General features: G+C 39.2%; 2 protein-coding genes across 4 annotated transcripts in view; both read left to right on the forward strand.

Moving 5' to 3' along the window:
• Positions 1-24,158, forward strand: part of LOC135428571 (zinc finger protein 814) — a 240,866-nt gene that overhangs the window by 4,630 nt on the left and 212,078 nt on the right. The window lies entirely within an intron of this gene.
• Positions 9,507-9,911, forward strand: LOC135428463 (uncharacterized). The gene has a single exon (XM_064682503.1). It carries the CDS (start codon positions 9,507-9,509, stop codon positions 9,909-9,911), a length of 405 nt encoding a protein of 134 aa, XP_064538573.1.

The following is a 24,158-nucleotide window of genomic DNA, read 5'->3' on the forward strand; positions in this document are numbered from 1 at the left end:
ACTTTTTGTCGTTCTTCTTGTTGCTGCTGTTTTGGTTTGTCGTTTTGGCCGTTTTGTTTAATGAGTTTCAACATTTGCTCGCAGCTGAAAATATTTGACAGTTGTCATTTTGACAGTTTTGCGCAAAATTGCTAAAAACGGTCTATGGCTACAGAGAGTGAGAGAGAGAGAGAGAGGGAGAGGGAGATAAACTGAACCGACCAACGACTACCCTTGCCATGTGAATAAACCTACTCACATGTGTCAATTTTTGTGGACATGTATTTTTGGACTCGACTTGAGAGTCGTGCGAACTGTGGTCACTTAAATATATAATATATTTAACAATATTTAACCACAAATAAATCAAAATGCATGGCAAGATTTCGGTTAGTTCTGTAACAACTTGTGAATTACAAACCAATTGCCAATTTTTTAAATAGTTTGTTTGATTAAATAAGAAATTAAAAAAAAAACTCCATTAAATGTTAAAAAAAAAACTATAATAGAAATTAAAAGAAAATCAGAAATATTCAACTAAATATTAAGATAAAAAAAACACATTCACACATATAAAAGTCTAAGCCTACAAAAACAGGGTATCAGTAGCTCAGATGCAAACCATTTCCATTCTTTTTCTATGAGCCCAACGAGTTGCCCTTAAACACTGAACCTAAACTTTAATTAAGTCTTTCAAAACTTGGCAGTATGTGTTCTACTTCTTTCTTTAAATGAAACAAACAAAAATAGATATGCATTATAAATTGATTATTTGAATGAACAATCCCGGCCAACATAACTAGCCCGTAGACCAATTTTAAATAGATAATCGCAGCCAACTTAACTAGCTCTTCAAATAGCTTCAAACAGTCAATCGCAGCCAACTTAACTAACCAAACTATTTCAAATAAAAAATCACCAGTCGAACAGTTTTAAACAGTCGCAGCCAACTTAGCTCGTTCAACAGCTTGGCAGTCCACTTAACGTGCGCAATATTTATTTTTCAAATATATATATATTTGTATATATATACATATAATTCATATATCGCCCACTAACAACTGATGCTCCCTCCGCTGCGCGGTTTACCCACACATCTGAAGTCTCTGCTCTGCTGTTGGTCATTTATCGGTAGATGCGGCTGTTACTTTGCGTCTTCAATGGGAGCTCTTCGTCTTTGACAAAAGTGCTGAAAATGTCATTAAACATGTTGTACCCATTAAGCGAAATCATTTAGCCAAATTAATTAACTTGTTGTTCTTAGCGACAACAATTATCGAGAGTGAAAAGAACGCTTCCATCATCATAAAATATTTGCCGATGATTCGTGAAAATTAATAAAAATTAAATATGTATATAATGAAAAGAATTATACGTATTCCCTCTGTGTGTATAAATGGAAAGCATTTCGCGTCAAGTGCTTTTTTCGGCTGCCTCTGCTTTTGGTATTTGCTTCATATTCGAGTTTTGTTCGTTTTTAATTTTTAATATTTTTGTTTTTTTTTCGGTCCCGCCATTAAATCATAATAAAAAATGATAATTGCGATATTCACCCGGCGAATCGTAAATAATCGCCGCATGCGAGTGCCAGGCAGACAAGTGTAAGTCGTGATTCAAATTGACGTGTCAACAATTAACATAACTCTCAGCGTATCTGAAGCCCCCCTCCTTTGCCCCGTACCCTTAGCCGATCTTTTGCCCAATTCCCACATAGCCGTCAGGGGCTATGCCCACGCATTTGAATTTCCGCCTTTTTGGTCAGGCGACAAGAAATGCACTTAGTTCGGCAGCCGTCAGACAGCGGCACCGGCACCGGCACCGGACCCGGATACCTACCAACCTCCCCTGCCGAAGCGGCGACCCCCTCTCTCTCTCTCTCTCTCTCTCTCTTGCCCGTCAATAACTCTGTCCGCGCACTCGTAAATTGGACAAATGTGGCACAGCAGCCACAGAGCAGTCAGTGGCTTTGGGAGCTGCTTGTTCCACGACCCCATCGAACAGTTCGGAGACATTTCGCTGGCCACTGTTGACACGCAGCGGATTTGCTTGTCGCGTGGGTGGTTCACTGTGCAACGTCTTGATCTTGATCGTAATCATCTTCAGCATCGTGATCATGATCATGATCGTGATTGTGTTGTGAAAGAGCTTTGGGTTGCTGAGCCAAACGAGAATATTTGGGGAAATAAATAAGCTAATAAATCATTATGTTAAATTGGCACAATACGATATATTTACTATATTTAACGGCTCGACTTTTTTCTTTCGTTTTTAAACCAAATGAAAATAGAATGTGAACATGTGTATGTGGAAAATGCTCGGCATGTTCGCTGTCATTCAGCCTCAAAGTTTACATGTGCTCACTTTGGATAGACACATGCCATTGTGGCGCACACTCGAGAGATCTTCATGGGATCTCTTGCGCAAATAAAACAACTGATCCGCAGGATTAGCTCCCAAGCGCTGTGCTTAAAGAGCTGCCGGCAATCGGATTCCAAAATAAAATATCACATAGTTGACTCTTGGCTGTTAAACTGTTTTATTAATAAACAATCGTTTGATTGTCTGAAATACTGAAATCTTTGATTTGTGTGATCAGCAGGCCACATTTGTAAAAAGTCTTCCATGGTCACATTAGTCTTTCGCATAACTAGAGTAGCTCTTTCTTTGAGATATAAATGTGAGCTATTAAAGTTAATGTGTTTAACTGACAAATTGAATCAATCTTTTCTGCCTTAAATGAACACAACATTCAATTTATATTCCTGTGCTCAGTGCTTACTTTAAGATTAATAACATTAACTTTTAACAAGTTTCTGTTTTACAAGGCATAACATATATATATAAAGGCATATAGCGACAGTTTTTAGATAAAATTCACAAATAAATTGTTTATAACTTATTTAAAGTAAAAAATATTTATTTTAATTATTTCACATTTTAATGTTGTTCTCCTAAAAGCTTAAACCGAAACTTTCAGTTTAAAACCAACCATAAAATTTAGTTAAGTAATTTAAGCTTAAAAGTAGCTTAAACTAGCAGAGCTTTTAGATTTCTCTAATGATTTCAATTACTTAAAACTAGTTCCAGTTGCGCAGAATACGATTGTGATACATTTTATTTGAATATATATTCTCAACGAAATTTAACATTCTAATATCTAGAGTTTGTCAACAATTGATGCCCCGAAATGTTGTAAAACTGTCTGCACATTTGCTTTCTTTGCGTAATTGGCTCTGATTTAAGCAAATCGTTGCTGACGGTTTGTGATTTTTTTTTTGGGTTTTTTTTTTGGTACACAAAACGAGACATAAGTGAGCAGACGACGCCGGGGAAGGAATAAAAAAGAAATGTAAGGGAAAATAAAATATGGATATTTTATGTGCAAAACTCGCGTCAGGCGCAAGTGGAAATGCCAAATTTAATGTTATACTTCAATAAAAACTGTTGGCCCTGCCACAGACGCGGCAAAAGGCGGTGGCAACATTCACTTAGACGGGGGCAACATGCTGCTGTTGCTGCGCGCGCGTGTGTGTGTGTGTGTGTGTGTGTGTGTGTGTGTGTGTTGCACGTCCGCATTCTTGCATCGAACATTAATTTACAAAATATTAACAACATGAGCAGAACATGCAGCAGAAGGGGACTGAGCGGGTGGCTGCAACAAGAGCGCCAACTTTTTATTAATTGCATCCAAGCGACAAATTTTTGCAAAAATTTGCATTCACAGCAAATAAAGTTGCAGGCGGAGCCATCAGCAACATCATTATCGGCAACATCATCATCATCGTCGCAACACTGCAACTGCAACACATGCAAATTGCCTTCGTTGCTGCCCCAGTCAATGACAAGTGGATGTCAACTAGAGGCAGCAGCAGCAGCAGACGCAGCCGCAGCCGCAGTAGCAGCAGCAGCAGCAGCAGAAGGAGCTGTCGCCGTCGCCGAGTTGACAGTTTTGCTGGGGGCAGTGGCAACCAATAAATAACAAGTGAAAAACAAATGGAAAATATTAAAAACTGACGGATGGCTGCGTTTCGCGTTTGTCTCTGTGCCCCAATTCCCCCAAACGCCGCCCAACGCCCGGCCCCAATCATGCAAGGGCGAGGCCCAAACAATGCGACCAGCAGCCAAGACAAATGAGTGCAAGCTGCCGCCTCGTTGCACTGTGGGCAACAGTCGTTGCAAGTTCAATGCTTGTTGGGCGATAGATCACAGTGGGACGAGTGCCAACAAAAGCTGGCCAATAACTAATAACTTGAAAGTTTCTACAACACAAAAGCAAGTGTTCCATTAACTAATATGCAAGCTTCGAAAATCTGTAATAATGAAAATAATAATAATAATCAGATTATGCTAGAAGATTTTGTTGGATTTAGTTAATTATTGATATACACTCGGTAATAAAATATCAGTAAAATAAACGAGGTCTTCCACAACACACTTTCAAGGAGAACCGATAAATGATGATACACAAAAAATGTTATGTTGTAAATACTGACAATTTTATTTAAATAACTAAACAAAATACTTGTGCAGAACATTTTATTATTACTCAAGAATTATTGACATTTTGTCGTTGGAAAAAATCAATATTGTCAGAAAAATATTGTTTGGGAATATCGATGGAGAGATCAATTTTGAACGCACAAAATTATCAAATTGGAAAAGTTGGTATCCAAGTAAAAACAAATAAAAGGTGCTCAACTATTGATGCTGATCAAGAATATATATGTACTTTATGGGGTCGGAGGTGATTCTTTCTGACTGTTACATTAGTTTTTAAAAAACTATTATGCCCTTTTTACCCATTTCAATGAGTTTAGGGCATAAGAATCGAACAGCTTTAAAGCTGAGTTCCACTTGGTTAGCTACAAGTAAATATGTTATATTTTATGTAATTATTTTTAAATCACAGCCCACGGTGCGAGCGCATTATTATATTTTTTCTCTGAAATGCAATTAGACTTGCCTGCTATGGCAAAAGAGAGAGAACATAAATGTCTTTATTAGCGAAAGATGCAAACTGTGAATAGAAATCTCTCTCTCTAGAGAGGTCGTTTAGAAAAGAGATTTCGTGATTTCAATTTCGATGCTTGATTGCTGCATAATTTAATGCTGATGAGTTGGGTTGATGGGCCGTGAAAGGCATTTTACATAATAAAACGAATATAAACACATCTGCCCCAAAAAAATAAATGTTGAGCGCACTCCGGGACGGCAGTTTGTGTGTATAAATAAAGAAATTTGAATAAATATAAAAATTGCTGTAAATCACAATCAAGCCAATCGAAGAAATAGAAACACCCACTATTTATAATATTTATATTTTGTCTCTCTTGGCTACGGCTGCCAGTCGGTCGCGACGCTTTGTCGCCCGGCGACAATTTCATCATTGAATCAGCTCTTTTGGGCCAAGCGAATGCGTTAGAGACTAAAACGAAGCATATTTATTGTTAGTGCCTGTCATATATTTGTTTTATAGCGCACAACATTTTCAAATTGACCGAAAAACATTTTATTATGAGGCGTTTTACAAAATTAGAACAAAAGCCCAACATCAACATGAACGCCCAAGACAATTAGCTAAATCAGCGGCGGCTGCATCTACTAGTCAGATGCAAGATACAAATGTATCTGATCGCATTTCGAGTAAGTGCCAGGGGTGAGACAATGTCTCAACTCAAAAAATTGCCTTCCACGTTGAGCATTTAAATGCCTGCGTTTGCCATAAATAATCGCTAAAAATAAATGCGACGACACAATTTGTGTTCATATTAACACAACTCATAAATCGAGCTGAAATTGTTATAAAAAACGAAACTGCAAAAGAATTCATCAAATACAGAAAAATAAAAAAAATTTATAGATATACATAAAATTATATTCAAAGAATATTCTGAGTTTTTGAATTTTGTTTCGCTCAACTGGGGAATAGCTTAAGTTGATCAAATTGCGTAGAGTTATGAACAAAAATTTTTTGAGATCTATAAATAATATTATAAAAATACGATTTTAAGCAATTTATCTAGCAAATATCAAATTAATAGAGGCAATGGAAAGCCAACTAAATTGGTATTTAACAAGTAAGAGGGCTCTAGCCGGGAGTGACCGACTTGGGTATACCCTGAAGCTTCTTCTACCAACAGCAAAGGCAACTATCGCTAGGCAGGGGGGGCAGCAGACGGACAGACATCTCTAGATCGACTCGGCTATTGATGCTGATTAAGAATTTATATATGGGATCGGAGATGCTTGCTTCTGCCTTCTACAATCATTTTTACAAAAATTTAATACCCTTTTTACCCATTTTGATGGGCTCAGGGCTTAAAACTTTTAATTCATACATATATGATAAATAAATTACTTATTTTACGACTTAAAACTCAACCAAACGATTGCCAAGCAATATTCCTCAAGTAAAGAATAAACCTAAGTGAAACTTGAATATTTTAATAAATAAATCAATTGAATTAAGTAGTAGACAGCGATTTCAGGTGGAATTAGCCCATAGCTCCAACAATTATGCGCAGAATTTGGACGGGTTTAGTCTAGAAAAAAAATGCGCAGCAACTATTTAAAATACGATTTTTATAATTGTGTTAACCCTGTCAACATTAAAAATATTTTTAAAACAGTTTAAATTGACTACCGTTCAGAATCCATTCCGTTTAGCTAGTTTATGTGCATTTAGAAATAGTTTCAATTACTATTTGGTATCTTTGAGAATCATCTGCAACTGCGAATGATCTGTTGTGTGGAGCAACATGCGTTGCCCACATAGACTCGGTCTGTACAACCGATTGACCCCTAACAAACAGCGCAATCAATTCGATGTGTGATCGGATTCGCGGATTCGCGTTGCTGCAATATTTATTTAAAGTTTTATTGAGTGCAAAAGCCCGAAATGTGGTGCAAATCTATGCATAGAAATGAACGCCAGCGTTTTGCAATAATTTACTTTATTGCGGCGAGTGGCAACTGGCGCGAGTGGGTAACGAACATGCAGCATAAGATTTGAAATTCAAGCAGCAGCCACGCTGACCAATGGCTGCCAGTGCCATAAACAAAACGTTCGGTGGGGCTGCAGGCCAAAAACAGCAAACGCCAACGACAACAGCCACGGCAGCAACATCGGCAACAGCAGCAGCAGGCAACAAAAAGTGGCAGACGCAACAAGGCAGCAAACATTCTCAACATGAGCAGCTGATATTTCACATAAACGACATAAACACTACGTCGAGCCACGGCCTAAGCCCAAGGATTGGCATCGGCGGCGGCCGACTGCGAAGGTGTAGCTGCAGCAACGGCAATTGCAACTGCGGCAGCTACCAGCAACAGCAGCAGCAGCCGCTGAGGACAACGTCGGATGGACAACAAAGCAACTGTGGAAGAGTGCATGCTGTGGCCTGAGCTTCAGACTGCGGCTTGACGACGCCATCGCCATCGCCACCACCAGAGCCAAAGCCAAAGCCACAGCCACAGCTCGAGGAGCAAATATATCAAATGCGATCGATCGCCAATGTCGGGAGCTGTTGTTGTGTTTTCATTTTTGTTGAGCAGCAGCAGCGCGAAATTGAAACGCAAATATCATTTATGCGGACACCGGAATACCCTTTACACGGTTAATAATTTTTAAATATTTTAAGGTTTAAAATTACATACGTAAGTATAAATAAAAATTTTAAAAAAGTTATGACAATTAATAGGGATTGGTAAATATGTAGAGATGCATATATATATATATTTTCTTTATTTAAGTAAAAGTAAAAATATATTAAAATTCCCAGCATAATTCTTTTCTTTAATAACTCCCAGAAATTTATGAAATATTATTTGGATTCTAAGATACGCTAATAAATTGCTTTTAATATATCCTATTAATTGGAATTGGAAAAAATGAACAAATTTTACTTACTTACTTTTGTTTTAAGATTGGTAAAGGATGTTGGTGTTATAGAAAAATGCATAGCATATCTTTTCTTTAGTAACTCCCTAAAATGTATGAACCATTACAGGGTTCGGTTCATGGGTTCTGAGATGCACTCCAAAATTGCTTGTAAGCTAATTATGGTATTTTTCTTTGCTCAAAAACATGAAATTCTTCACTTTATGGTAGATTTTTTTGAGGTTCAAATGGAAGTTTCATCTCATACACATTTCTAATAGGTATGATATTCGATTAGATCAAATTTTATAATTATATATATATATTTATAATTATATATATTTTATTTTATTTATTTTATATATATGTTTTAAATTTTAGTCACATTAATTAAGAGTTTAGTCACATTAATTAATCATGAGAATATAGTATGCTTGACAAAAACTATAATAAGTATAAGTATATAGAAGCAAACTTATTTTTAAATTAAGTCGTGATTATCTAAATTTATTCTAATTTATTCCGATATTTAATACACAAAATGTATAAATAACATTTCTAAGTCCAATGAATTTTTCATGTGGAATAATTTTTGTTTGTAATATAATTCATGTATTTTAATACAAATGCGACTTTCATTTAACAAAAAATAATTCAAGATGCATTCGTCGGCGTTTTAATTATTGTTTAGCTTACTTCTTGTTGCTTCTCTCTGGGCTGCTGCGCATTGAATTGCAATATTTCTCGCACTATGCCAACACCCATGCAGAGGGAGAGGCGTTACAAGCTCTATATGTTAGTCATAGCAGCTATCCGGGGGCCAATTGGCAATGTAAATCCAATTTGATCTGTGCCGAATGCTTTTGTTCGATGTGGCAGCAGAGCTGCTGCTGCTGCTGCTGTTGCTGTTGCTGAAGAGCTGTGGCAACTGTAGCGAGATCACAGATCTGGGATGCTGTTGCCGGTTGCCGTGGCTGCTGCAGCAATTGCAACTGGCCAAGTTACTTGGGCTACTTGGCCGTTTGGCTGCTTTGGCTACCTTATACGCTGCGATCCGATTGGCATTGGCAGCGGGCCCTCAAAACTTTGAACTGTTGCGCAGACGACTGCGGACTTGTGCCGGCTTTCAGTTTGTTGTGGTCATCAAAGGACGGACCTGGACGGACACAGCGAACAACGTGTATAAGCATTCGTGTTGTTGTTGTTGCTGTCGCAGCTGTGGACGTTGCATTTCTGCAACTGCAACGGTTGCATGTGCCAATCGAGCGACTTTTACAAGCTCCAAAGGATGGCGACACAATTTTTCGTTATTTTCTTTTTTTTGTTTGCGCCTCTCGCATTGTGTACAGCTTTTGGGCAAACGCGAAGATTCGCGGCCCCGATATCCACGTCTGCGATATGCTCAATCCTCCAAAGCTGGTCAGGTCCACCCTTGTCAAGGAATTAGCATATGAGAAGACCCAAACTAGCCATGGCTCGAGCTGCCACTCATGCAGATGTAAAATAGTTTGGCAATACATAGGGAAAAGCTGGCAAATAAGCATGGAAACAATCAAAAAAGTATCAAGTTAGCCTTGAAAGTTCAGTTGGTCAAAAAAAATATATATAAATAAAAAAAATAAACAACTTCCAACAAATTCAAATCAACATGTCCGCTGAGGAAGCTGAGGAAGCGCCAGCAATAACAGCCGATACATCGAAATTTACGCCAATTATTTTCACCAATGCACCCGAACAGGCTGAGGAACATTCTCTATCAATTGGCAGAGAGAAGCTCAAAAAGTGGCTGGGCCGCGTTGTGCGTGTTACCCTAAAAAATAAGTTGGTTTTAATCGGCATCTTCAGTTGCACGGATCATGATCAGAATCTCATAATAGCCAACTGCGATACGTTTATGCCCGACGATCATGAGCCTATTGCATACGGCAATGTTGTGGTGCCTGGCGATCAGATCCAGTCATTTGCCGTGGATATGCCGCTTAACTTGGAACTGGAGCTGGGGGTGGAGGCGACAGAGCTGCAGGAGACGGAGCGGACAGAGAATGGTGACTAATTAATTGACATTAACTAAAAGCTGAATAAACAACCAGATTATCAACAAGTTAATTGTTTAGAAATGATTAATTTTATATACATTAGAGAATTTCACGCGTAAACGTGGAAAGTGGTTGAAAAGCCGTTTATTGCGATTTTAGAAAACAATTTCTTGACAGTTTCCGATTATATTTATAATTAGGTCCTTGATATTTCTTTAGTTCTTCGTACAAGGTATTTTGAGTCTAGTGGAAAGGTGTAAAGATTTTTTTTTTGCAATTTTTGTGTTTGCAACGATTTTAGTAATTTCTTGATAGGGATTCCAGGATATTAATACAACTTGGATACTTAATATATCTTTAGACTTTCATAGAGGGTAAGGTGAAATAATTGTAAACCTAACCTATTTCTATATAAATATTTAAATATTCCTATTTTTCATTATTAAGAAATATTCCGACATGATCTTATTAAGTCAAAGGATAACATTTTAATTACTTGGGCATTTCTGCTAATCAAAATAAGTTTTCGAACATGTTTTCTGTATCAAGTAATTTTCCAATATGCAATGCTTTACAACCAACTCCCATCTGTCAGATTTATCTACGCTTCAGTCGATTTCAATAGCCAATGCCAGTTCTGGTATTGTTCGATCATTGAAACCCTTATGTTTGTCATCCATAATATTGAACGATGCTGCCAGCTTCTTGAACTTGTATTGTGATTGTTGTTGCTGTAGCTGAGGCGACATTTTTGGCGAGCCATTGCTTGGGCCAGCACAGAGCCAGGCAGAGTCTGGAGTAGGTGCCTTTATTTATGTTTATGGCAGATGAGACACGACGACACTGCATCGCATTAGCTGCAGCTACCAGAGCCAGAGCCCAGAGCCTGAACCCACGGCCTGAACCCAGAGCCTGCTCCAGTGTGCCTGCTCCAGATGCCTCCAGTGTGTATATATAGGAAATAATGGCGCACAATGTGATTTTACGTTGACATCTTGGAATTTGGTAAGCGCGCGCGTTCATGTCTCATCAGCTTGTTAGGAGTTGCAGAGTTGTTCGACGAGCGGTGGCAAGGCGAGGGCATCGATTGAGACCCAGCGAGAGAGATGTCCATCGCAATTGTCTGCTGCCAACTGAGTTAGTAGCTGCAGCTCCTCCAGTTTGCTGCGACTGTTGCGTCTGCCACAGCCGGTTGGTTTAGCGACCGGTCCATGGCTCGATCCTCGCTCCAGCTACAGCTCCAGTTCCAGCCACTGGCTGGGATTGTTTCTCGCACGCGTGCGCATTTAACAAAATTTATTGGAGCCTGTGCTCTGGAATTTGGGCTTGTGTTTTGTGTCTGTCTATCACTCGCTTGGCCCGTTTGGGCTCCATTGGCTTCTTCTGCCTGGCCCATTGTTGTGGTACCTGAAACTCTGTCTCTGTCTCCGCTGCTGCTGCTGCTGGCCGTTTTGATGCAATCGATTTTTAAATAAACGCGTCGCCAACAAAACCAAGTGACTATTTTTTTTCCTCCTTTGCAGCTTGGAGCCTGTCAGCAGCAGCAGCCGCGGCAACCGTGAAGTAGAGTGTAGAGCCTGGTTTTTTAAATATTTTATCAGTTTCAGAGTTTGGTGGAAGCGCTGATAAGGATCGCGCCACTTTTCGAAGAGTGCCTGAGAGTTTTCGGGTTCTCGGTTTCGCGTAATGAGTTCGTTTCACAGCCATCGAAGCTGCTGAAGTTTTGGCAGCAGCCATGTGACAATGTGATTAGCTGAACGTAGTTTTTAAAGATCGCATTCGATCTGGCTAAAGCGTTGTCGAAAGTTAAGCAGAATTTGTGGAATCAAGTAGGAAAATGGTGTATGATAAAAATAAATATAGAAGTGTTCCATTGAAAGTAAAGTTGTATTTTAAACTGAAAAACCTTAGTAAAAGAAAATTGAAACAATTTGAAATGCAATGCTTGAATATGCATTTCTTGGCATTGAAAATTATATTTTTTATTTTCTTTGAAAATACTTGAATTCCTTTGCAAATACTTGGCATACACAAAAACTTATGGAAAATTGTTTTTAGTATTGGTCATGAGCTCCTAATAAAGATTAGTGTGTGTATCTGGCTAATACATTAAATAAGAGGTAGACTTTGTGGGTTATATTGAAAAATGTATGTATTATAAAAAGAATCCTTACCTTATTCTACCTAGGATTATTCTATTCCAATGTGTCAAATAAACTTACAGCTTCTTATAAAAGGTGATTAAGATTTCAATCCATCTAGAGACAAAACAAATTAACAAAGAGACAAAAAACGCGAAAATCGGATGAGTTGAGTTGACTGAGTTATGGGCGTGGGAACTTTTGACCTATGTCTATATAGGATATTTGAGGGTACCATTTTCACATGAATTTTGACCAAAAATAATGTTGCCAGATTTTGATCACAAATTGATCTAGAGGCCAAACCATGAAAAGAAAGCCAAGCCTTATGAAAATCGGAAGAGATTTGACAGAGTTATGGGGGACAGAGTTTAAGGGTACCATTTTCACATGAATTTCGACCAAAAATAATGTTGCCAGATTTTGATGCCAAATTGCTCTACAGGCCAAACCATGAAAAGAAAGCCAAACCTTATGGAAATCGGATGAACTTGACAGAGTTATGGGGGTGGGAACTTTTAACCTATGTCTATGTAGGATATGTCTATGTAGGGTACCATTTTCACATGAATTTTGACCAAAAATAATGTTGCCAGATTTTGATCCCAAATTGATATAGAGGCCAAACCATGAAAAGAAAGCCAAGCCTTATGGAAATCGGATGAGATTTGACCGAGTTATGGGGGTGGGAACTTTTGACCTATGTCTATATAGGATATTTGAGGGTACCATTTTCACATGAATTTTGACCAAAAATAATGTTGCCAGATTTTGATGCCAAATTGATCTACAGGCCAAACCATGAAAAGAAAGCCAAACCTTATGAAAATCGGATGAGATTTGACCGAGTTATGGGGTGGGATATTTTAACCTATGTCTATATAGGATATTTGAGGGTACCATTTTCACATGAATTTCGACCAAAAATAATATTGCCAGATTTTGATGCCAAATTGATCTACAGGCCAAACCATGAAAAGAAAGCCAAACCTTATGAAAATCGGATGAGATTTGACCGAGTTATGGGGTGGGATACTTTTAACCTATGTCTATATAGGATATTTGAGGGTACCATTTTCACATGAATTTCGACCAAAAATAATGTTGCCAGATTTTGATGCCAAATTGATCTACAGGCCAAACCATGAAAAGAAAGCCAAACTTTATGAAAATCGGATGAGATTTGACCGAGTTATGGGGGTGGGATATTTTAACCTATGTCTATATAAGATATTTGAAGGTACCATTTTCACATGAATTTCGACCAAAAATAATGTTGCTAGATTTTGATGCCAAATTGATCTATAGCCTAAACCATGAATAAAAAGCCAAACCTCGTGAAAATCGTATGGGATTTGACCGAGTTATGGGGGTGGGAACTTTTAACCTATGTCTATGTAGGATATTTGAGGGTACCATTTTCACATGAATTTCGACCAAAAATAATGTTGCTAGATTTTGATGCCAAATTGATCTATAGCCTAAACCATGAATAAAAAGCCAAACCTCGTGAAAATCGTATGGGATTTGACCGAGTTATGGGGGTGGGAACTTTTAACCTATGTCTATGTAGGATATTTGAAGGTACCATTTTCACATGAATTTCGACCAAAAATAATGTTGCCAGATTTTGATGCCAAATTGATCTACAGGCCAAACCATGAAAAGAAAGCCAAACTTTATGAAAATCGTATGGGATTTGACCGAGTTATGGGGGTGGGAACTTTTAACCTATGTCTATGTAGGATATTTGAGGGTACCATTTTCACATGAATTTCGACCAAAAATAATGTTGCCAGATTTTGATGCCAAATTGATCTATAGGCCTAAACCATGAATAAGAAAGCCAAACCTCGTGAAAATCGTATGGGATTTGACCGAGTTATGGGGGTGGGAACTTTTAACCTATGTCTATGTAGGATATTTGAAGGTACCATTTTCACATGAATTTCGACCAAAAATAATGTTGCCAGATTTTGATGCCAAATTGATCTACAGGCCAAACCATGAAAAGAAAGCCAAACTTTATGAAAATCGGATGAGATTTGACCGAGTTATGGGGGTGGGAACTTTTAACCTATGTCTATGTAGGATATTTGAGGGTACCATTTTCACATGAATTTCGACCAAAAATAATGTGGCTAGATTTTGATGCCAAATTGATCTAGAGCCAAAACCATAAAAAAAAGCCAAGCCTTATGGAAATCGGATGAGATTTGACAGAGTTATGGGGGTGGGAACTTTTAACCTATGTCTATATAGGATATTTGGGGGTACCATTTTCACATGAATTTCGACCAAAAATAATGTTGCTAGATTTTGATGTCAAATTGATCTATAGCCTAAACCATGAATAAAAAGCCAAACCCCGTGAAAATCGGATGATTTTTGACCGAGTTGTGGGGGTGGGAACTTTTGACCTATGTCTATATAGAATATTTGAGGGTACCATTTTCACATGAATTTCGAGCAAAAAAAAAAGTTGCCAGAGTTTAAAGCCAAATTGATCTAGAGGCCAAGCCATGAAAAGAATGCCAAGCCTTATGGAAATCGGATGAGATTTGACAGAGTTATGGGGGTGGGAAATTTTGACCTATGTCTATATAGGATATTTGAGGGTACCATTTTCACATGAATTTCGACCAAAAATAATGTTGCTAGATTTTGATGCAAAATTAATTATAAATTAATAATTAATAATAATTATAAATTATATTAAATTATGTAATGTAGATAGGAAATCACTGAGCCGATGGGGAAAATTTTTAAGCCTGTCCAGCAACAACATCAACATCATTACAAATTAGTCACTCAACGAACAAGAGAAAAATTGTATAACGAAACAACATAATAACATTTATATTTAGTTATTGAAAGAGCGTTCACTTTCACATTCCGAAGAACCTTGGCTTTGCTTTAAGTAGGATTTAAACACTAAGAACAATCCAATTGCCTGGTATTAATGCTCATTAAATTGTCGAAATTGAATTTTCCATATGATAAGATTCATTTATTGCTTTGCATTTCTGAATTCTTTAAATTGATCACACACAGCTCGTAATTTATCTGTAGAGTAAATCCCAATTCGATTTCAATTCCGTTAAACTTTGTGCATTGGCTACTGAAATCACAGCTCGAATCGAGTTTGGACGATCCAAACAAACTACTGTGCTTGGCCTTTGGCGATCGATCCAGCGATATTATGGCCCGATAATATCGGATTTCATACAATTTAGTTTGGGTGATTTTGTATTTAGCTTCTGTTGGCTCTCGCTCGACTGTTTGTGGGTATATCAAATGCTTTGCAGCATTTGATGACCGCCGAAACCAAATAAATTACGCTAAAAATGCACTGAACCAAATTAAGTCGAACATGTGGCTGGGTCTGGTATGGGATAGGGGACGGGTATAGGATTTAGGAGTGGCAGCTGACCGGGAACTGAATCTTGGAATCTGCACGTTTGCCGACAAATTTGAAACGCCGCCACAAAAATAGTAGAAAGAGTGAAAGGCAAATCAGAAGTTCTTAATTCCATGTGGAGACCCAGGAACAGATCTCCGACTGCTGAATGCTGACTGCGACTTGTTGTTGCTGCTGTTGTTGATGTTGTTGTTGTGTTGCTCTTGTCTTCCAGACGAACTGACATTCAAATTAAATTGGATTAGCAGCGTTCCCTTGTCAATCTGGCCGAAAACGCGCACCAAGTGTAGTCCCCAAAAAAGCTGCATAGCAGTCCAAGTAACTCAAAAGAGCTCCAAAGAACTAAAGAATAAGAAGACGAACTCTTTGCGCAAATCTCATCTGGCTGACAGTGACATATTTTGTGACAGCTGATGGAATATGCTGGAGTTGGGTTCGGCGTTGATTTTGGCGATGCAGAGGCCTTGGTTGGCGGTTGGCGGCTGTGGCAACTCCTTCGGGCACTCTGTGTGAACCACGCGCAACCACGATTCCACTCTGATCCATCATCGTGCCGCGGTCGGCAGTGTCAACTTTATTATTATAATGTGGCTCCGGCTCCGGCTACGATACTGGAAGCTGCGATGTGGCGGCACCATTTGATCGCCCCATTGCTGCTAATCCTTTTCGCAATGACTTGACAGCTGCCTGGCATCCTTCTTAAATTTCGCGGTGCCATCAATCAGGCGGATATGCGGATGCCCCAACGTGGCCGCAACGCTCGTCGCGCTAATTAGTCACTCAGCCATTCAAGCGGCCAAACAGATCGTCAGCCCGTCAGTCAGTCAGTCAGTCAGTCAGTCAGTCATGCAGTTGTGCTATCAAATTCTCATTTAGCTGCTGCTCCGTGCCACATTCAGCTACCGCCGGGGCAGCACAGTCTGTCGATCAGTGGCGCGATCTTGACTTTACAGCAGAGTGTACTTAGTGGCTCCAGTGATCAATCAATGATGATTAATGCAAATGCAAGGTCAGCAAATTGCCAGTTCTCACTCCTCTCTCTCCAGCTCACAATCCCAATCACTGCCCAACTGGCACTCTCGAGATTCCCTCCACACACAGACGCACACATCAATCATTCATTAGCAGATCAAGTTGTCAGCTTGTCGCTGGCGGATCCTCTAGAAGCTCAGGCTGCAGTTGCTCTCCATGATGCATGATTATAATTTAAAAGACTGCTAGCTAGTCCTCGTTTCCCGTTCCCAAGCCCCTTGCTGTCACTTTGTGTGGAGCCTCAACTTCGATATCGAATCTCACCTGTTGCACTTGATCTGCGTCTCTGCTTCCCAATGGCAATTGCAATTAGCCATTGCTCGTAGATAAGCTTAGCTAATTAATTTGATAATTGACTGCGCATTGCATTTGTGGCATCTTATGATGGACACTGGTCGAGTGCAAATAACATCTTACATCAGATCAAAGTCGAGTGCATTTCGCATTTTTGATGGACTCTGATAGAGCGTCAGAGCAGTCAGTCACTGAGTGCATCACATATCTGTAAAAAATCTTGACAGTCTTACGTTAATTCAATTAATTATACGGTTTGGCTTGACTTGAGCTTTGTGTTTGATTTATGAATGTTTTCTTAGTAATCCGCTCTTAACATAACCATAAATTGAATATACTTTTTGAATGTATTTTCAGTCGTTCGATTCTAACGTTGTGAATTTTAATTGCTACTACTACTACAATGGGCGGAAAGCTTACAAATTATATAAAACTCTTCATATCTATGCAGGGTATATTATACAGTTTTCATGAAGTGTATAATGCACTGAATAGGGCATCTCCGAGCATAGAAAGGCTATATATTTTTGATCCAGTTCCACATATATTGCGTTGTCCGTGACTATTGGTCTCTCAACTTGATATGTGATCTGTATATACTATTCAAGAAGCTATATATCCTCTTTGTGGACTCTAGCCGTTAAAACTAAGTAGATTTGCTCAAAAAACAGGATTTTGACATCGATTTTTATCGATATTGGAAACGGGGCAAGTTAACGATTATGGGAAATTAGCAAGTTCTTATTATCAAGTATCTAGCTCTTATAGTTTCTGAGACCGCCACGTTCATACATACGGACGGATATGGACATTGCTAGATCGACTCGGCTACTGATCCTGACCAAGAATATATGTATATAATCTTTGGGGTCGCAGATGCACTTTTTACCTAATTACAATGGGTTCAGGGTTATTAAAGTAGTTCCGTTCGAATCTAATTCCTGCCCATAGGCTCGATTTGCAAACCTGGGTTTTTGTTCACAATTTTATTGATGATATTTTATTTTCAATTAAAAATAAATTAATGCATAGGCTATATCCTTCTGCTTGCACTCTGAATATTAATAAATATGTTTAGCTGAACGTATGCAGGTAATTTAAAAATATAAGCAGCTCGTTTAATCTAACAGAGAATACAAAAGAATTCAACACACAGCAGCCTCTGCTTATGCAGGTATTTAGCATCGATTTAATTGCAATTTCTTGTAACTTCTCCTTGACCTTGTGCATATTTCTCACTTTCACTTTCGCCCATAATGAGCCGAAAATCTTAGCCCAAATCTTTGACAACAAAACGCCCTCCGGACAGCAATTGCCAAAGGCAACACAAATTAATTGTCCAGCCCGCTGCGTGCGTCACGGCACGAGAAACGCAAATACAGCTAACAAAAAGATTTGCTCAACTACCTGCCACAACTTTCACCGGTGCGGTCCGGTCCGGTCCGGTCGGGTCCAGTACGTTCCGGGTGGGAGTCGACAATGCAATTCGTTGCACGCCCGCAACGCTGTGCTCGTTGTCGTCAAGTAATCCGCACTAATCCGTCAGAGACGGCGACGCAATGTTGGCAAATGCGATTTTCCCGGCAACTGCATCAGTGTCACAACATTTTCCCGGGCTGCCGACTCCTGCGGCGACTGGCGAATGGCGAGTGGCCTGTGAAAATGGGCATGCGAAACGTGTGTTGCCACAACAGTTGCACATTTGCATTCACATCGGGCACGCCCCGTTGTTGTCCAAAACAAATGCATCGGCTAACTGACAGGCCCAGAACGGGCCACTGATTTATGGGCTGCATTTCACTTTCGCTACTCGCTGCCCGGATCAAAAGGGATAAACTGTTACAGTTATGCGCAGAGTTCTTCACCAGATCTCAGCTGACATCCTTGTGAATAAGGATCTGTGTGGCTTTCCCTCGTAAATCACTCTAGCCCAAACAATGATCCCTCTTGTCACGGCAACCTTTTCAGCCCGGCTACCGTAGTGAAAGTTGACCTTTTATGTAGAACACCTTGACGCATGGCTAACATTCGATACGACTAGATCAAAGTTAAACAAAAAGATTTAAAAAATGCCCTTGTACTTACTAAACACTTTCCAGAATCGCAGTTAAATTTTAATTGTCTCATTTATATATTTACCTTTATAGTTCAAAATCTGATAATTTCTTTTATACAAAAATCGATAGTAACATAAACTCCATCCATGATATACTTATTTTTTTCTCTCTGCCAGCCTAGAAGAAATGTCACATAACTTTAATTATGTAATACTTATATAATACACTAGCGGGTATAACCCGGCCTTGCCTGGGCACGTATGTTATAAAATCAATGTTCTCAAACAAATTTGAAATGATTTTGAAACTGATCGGACGGTAAACAAATAACTTTCATACAAACGTTTTCCGCCAATTTACCACTGTTGCGAGTGGAATTTCCCAAATCGCTGAAACACGTATTCATTACATTCTTATGTAGAGCTTTGAAAATAAGTTTGAAGCAAATCGGACACAATTTAAAACTTCGCACATAAAATCTTTGAGTCGCATTCCACCCGAAAAAGTTTGGATTGTGCGAAAAGTGTGAAACACGTCTCAAGTGATTTTTCTTATAGATCTTTGGAAACGAATTTGAGCGCGAAACGTCACCCACCAAATCTTTGACCTCAATTTCCAGCAAGGAGGAACGGATTTTTCGAAAAGTGTGAAACACCCCTTAAATGAATTTGAACAAAGATCTTTGAAAATAAGTTTGGGGCCGATCGGATGGTAAACAAAAAACTTTCATACAACCGTTTTCCGCCAATTTACCACTGTTGCGGGTGGAATTTCCCAAATCGCTAAAATACGTATTTATTAAGTTCTTATGTAGAGCTTTGAAAATAAGTTTGAAGCAAATCGGACACAACTTAAAGCTTCGCACAAAAAATCTTTAAATCGCATTCCTCCCGAAGAAGTTTGAATTCTGCGAAAAGTGTGAAACACGTATCAAATGATTTTTCATATAGATCACTGGAAATGAATTTGAGCGCGAAACGTCACCCACCAAATCTTTGACCTCCATTTCCACCAAGGAGGAACGGATTTTCCGAAAAGTGTGAAACACCCCTCAAATGAATTTGAACAAAGATCTTTGAAAATAAGTTTGAGGCCGATCGGATGGCAAACAAAAAAGTTACATACAAACGTTTTTCGCGATTTTTCCACACTTGCGGGTGGAATTTCCCGAAACCCCGTCTTAACGTGCACCTACATCACATAAGATAGCTACAGTGAAAATTTCAGCTTCCTAGCTCTTACGGTTTGGGCTGTGAGTTGATTACCAATCAGTCAGTCAGTCAGTCAGTCAGTCAGTCAGGACAAACAGTTTGATATATAGAGATATACGCATACTTAAACATGTTTATATTGTTTTATTCATAAGCTAAATTCCTAAGCATTAATTATGAATTTACGGATCGGTATACTTAATAGATTTATTCTGTTACTTGCAATATAATAAGGCAGACGAATATTGCGAAACAAATCTTCAACAACCTGAAAAATACCAGATATTCAATTTAAATTTAGTTTTCCACTTGAAATAATCAAAATATCATTTGATTATGCTTTTTTTTTATTAATGTATAAAAAAAATGTATATGCATAATACAAGAATGCTCTAAAGTTTATAGGCAAATTAGCTTTTTGACAACCTTTCGAAATCTATCTAAATAATATTAATACCTTTTTTTAAATAACTTTTTATATAATTCAGAAAGATTTCGAAAGGTTGTCTATTTGACATATACAGATTTATAGACTTGGATAATTTAGTTATTCGAATTTTTCGCAAGTGTTTTCCATGAAATACGGCAGCTTATTTTTCAAAAGATTAAAAATTGTTTTTTTTTTTTAATTATTTCTACTAAAATAGATCCCAATTATTTATTCAATTTAATTATTAATAGTTCAGTTTTATTTTTTTAAATTTTCAAAACAATCGCAACTTTTTTGTTGTTGTAATATTTCTACAAATATTTGTAACTATCATCGGACTTCAAATTGAAACCTTCAAGAAGAATAATTTTAAGAGCGAAAGCAAATAAAAAAACATTTGGTAAATCTTTTTTGGCTTTTGCCTGGATCTACCTGTTGGTTTTTCTAGATGTTGTTGTAGCTGCCGCTGCATGTCTTATGCGTATTTTTGACAAACAATGCCGGCGGTTAATTTTAATTGGATTCTGACAACAACAACGGGAAAATCCTTTAATAAAATTAAACATCAAACATAGCGTGCAATTTTTTGTCGTATTCTGCTGACAACAGCAGCGGCCTCCGTTGAGACGGGACGGCAAGGCAGCAGGGAGACAGAAACAGGAACAGGAACGGCAACAGCGACGGCGACGGGGTGCGAGGACGACGGCGAGGGCGAGGGCGAGGGCGTGGGCGTTGCGCAGGATTTAATTTAAAAACACGCCAAGTCCAACAGCAGCAGCCGAAGATCAAAAGGCATCAAAAATTGTTATGCGCGGAAAAGAGCAAAAGAGCCAAAAAAAAAAGAAAGATGTATGTAAAAACTGGCGGCGGAAGCGGAAATCGACGCGCAAAAGGTTGCAGGTGTCATGTGACAAGGTCGTAGGCAGGGCTCCCCCTCGGCCTGAGGGGGTGTGCACAAACATCGCGCAGGTCTCAAAGTCACGGCAGGAGAAGCGCTTGGAAGATTGGGCAATTGATTAAGCGCGGGACAAGAGCAGGAAAGCGATAGAAGAGCCAGCGAAATCAAATCAAAGTGTTGAAGCGGTTAAGCACTTGACTTAATGCGCCTGGGAGCTGCTAAACTGGGGGTTGGGTGGGTTCGGTTCGGTTTGTGCTCGGCTGGGTTTAAGGTTAAGGGTTGCTGGCAGCTTCCTGCAGGTGAAAGGGGTTAATTTGTTGCGTCTCGAGGCATATGCGTGGCGCCTTCCAATGAATTAGTCCCCAAAGGCTTATGCAGAAATCATTAAAAAAGTTGAGCAAGTGTCTGGCCCTAAATTAAGCGAAGGCAGCGAGCCCAAAGACAAGCCCAAAGAGCGTCGCGGAAAAAAGCCAGAAAACAAAAACAATCGACTGCAGCCAGCAAAGGCAAGCGGCCCGCGGCAGCAGGTGGGCAGCCAGGTGGTTGGGTGGTTGGGTGGTGCGTCTTTTGCGCCATTGAAGTGACAGCCTTGCCATAATTTTCAAACGCGCCGAAAAACGCGAAAGCCCGCAGCAAAAGTCGACACAGAGCAAAAGAAAGCATCGAAGAAGGGCATTGGCAAAACGTCAGTCAGAGTGAGAGTTGGGTTTGCCCAACCAAACCCCTCCGAGGGTTGTGTTGTGTGTGTGTGTGTTTGTGTGTGGTATAAAGAACTATTAAAGTGTTTTATGGTGGTCGAGACAAGCGCGCAGCTAGAGAAAAATAATGGCAGCACGGCTGGACGATTGGACGTCTGGACGAGCGCCGTGGAGTACTACAACATAGCTGCAAGATTTAGAGCTTTTCGGGACTCAGGTTTTTGTGGTGTTTTTCCTTCAGCGCGGGACTTTATCTTCCAGCGACGTGTGCTACACGGAACCAGGACTGATGGCTGCGGCCTCAAAAACACTGCAATCATTTGACTGCAATGTCTGTAACAAGACTGAACATGAACAAAGTTTCCTTTTCTTTTTCAAATACAATTCAAGCATTTGAATGTCTAAAGAAAAAGTTTGCCTTTGAGAGCAATGGATTAACCACCCTTGCTGACATTGCTGGTCTTAGTCATACATTTTTGGCTAATTGCTCGTATGGCTGATATTCCTATATTGCCTTTGCTTAAGTCAGAAAGAAAAATACAATATGCTATTTATATTTTGTTACAGTCAAAAGCTCGTAATTTGTGTATTAGATCTTTTCATAAGGTTTCCTATATATACTTCCTATATCAAGCATGCGTATCAATGCCATGTTCCATGTTAGTTTTAAATATATGTAAGAAAATTATTACATATAAAATATATATAAATTATTAATACTTACAATAAATATAATAAAATATAGAAAATCCTTAACTGGATAAGTAAAGATATTTAAAAAAAGGTTGCAAGAATCAGTTTTAGATAATTTGTATGCAAGCAACATGCAACAGTAGAGAGTTTAGATAATACAGAGTAAAAAGATTTTTCAATGCACCTTAAACAGAATACTTAAAAGTTGCCTTCCGTTCCGGAAGCTGCCTGTTTTCAATTTGTTTTCCCAAAGTATTGCACTAACTAAATATTTAGAAAATTTTTTATATATAAACGCAAATCTGCCCAAATATGAAAAATATTACAATTCCCCAAGACTTTTGTTGAGAAGCTTTTCTGCAAAATTTCTGAGACTTTTATATATAGTCATAGATTGAATTTCTGATGGTAAAAGTCTTTCAATACAGCTGGCTGCCTTTCTACAACAAAGAGTTGCTATACTTTTCTCTCCATGCCTATTTCCTTGAACGTAACCTGCTCAAATTGCAGCCACACAGCAGCGTCTCTTCATCATCCTGCTCCACTCTTGAGTGTCAACTCAAAAACTAATTCATTCGCGAAGCCTTTTCGCGTTCATTCATTCTGCCTTTCCGAAACATTTAACAGAACCTGAGCGACTGGAAATTGCGCTAGCAACAAATAAAGAATACCAAAAGCCGACAATTGGGGAGCTGAAGAACTGGGAAACTGGAGAACTACAACAACAACAACAACAACAAAAGCAACAGTAACAATAGCTGGCAAGTGTCGCTGCTCATTTAACCCCAAACCCAAGTTGGCGGCAGTCGAGAGCGACCCAAGCCAAGCGAACCGCATTGAAAAGTACCTTCAGCTCAATAATTTAACGGATTTGGCCCGAGGGCGTAGAGGGAACGGGACGGGTATGGGTGGGCGTACGGGTACGGGTACGGTTACTGGCACAATGAGAAAATTTTTGGGAAAACATTAACATTAGCCTAAAATATTGTCCCATAATTTGCCGCGAGCGCTGGTGACAACGCTGACTGCTGCCTCCCTTCCGATGGGGGTGCCCTGAAATATTTCAGCGGCAGCAAATGAAGCCACTTGCCAGGGTACGAGCGCCTGCCAGGGCTGCGGGCAAGCAAGCTGAGGGATCGGGGTCGGGGTCGGGGATTTGCTTGCCTGTTTTTGGCGACAATTTTAAAATGCCAAACGGGCGGCGCGTTTATCACGCTGAACGACGACATTTGAAGGAAGCACTAGCAGCAGCAGCAGCAACCCTCGGAGCAGGCAGTGCCCATCACTCAAGTCGCAAAATTAGGCAATTAAAAATATGCCGAAGGCGCTCTCAAGCAAATGAATGGATGCTGGGCAGGCACAGGCATAGGCAGCGGCACATTCAACTGG

This window comes from Drosophila montana, unplaced genomic scaffold (assembly GCF_035044405.1).
Source record: "Drosophila montana isolate Dmon_TW-CO22-7 unplaced genomic scaffold, ASM3504440v1 contig_1408_1, whole genome shotgun sequence".
In the NCBI taxonomy this organism is placed as follows: Eukaryota; Metazoa; Arthropoda; class Insecta; order Diptera; family Drosophilidae; genus Drosophila; species Drosophila montana.

What these genes read in the sequence shown, in the direction of transcription:
- LOC135428463 (XM_064682503.1), top strand. Translation starts at nt 9,507, where the DNA reads ATGTCCGCTGAGGAAGCTGAGGAAGCGCCAGCAATAACAGCCGATACA.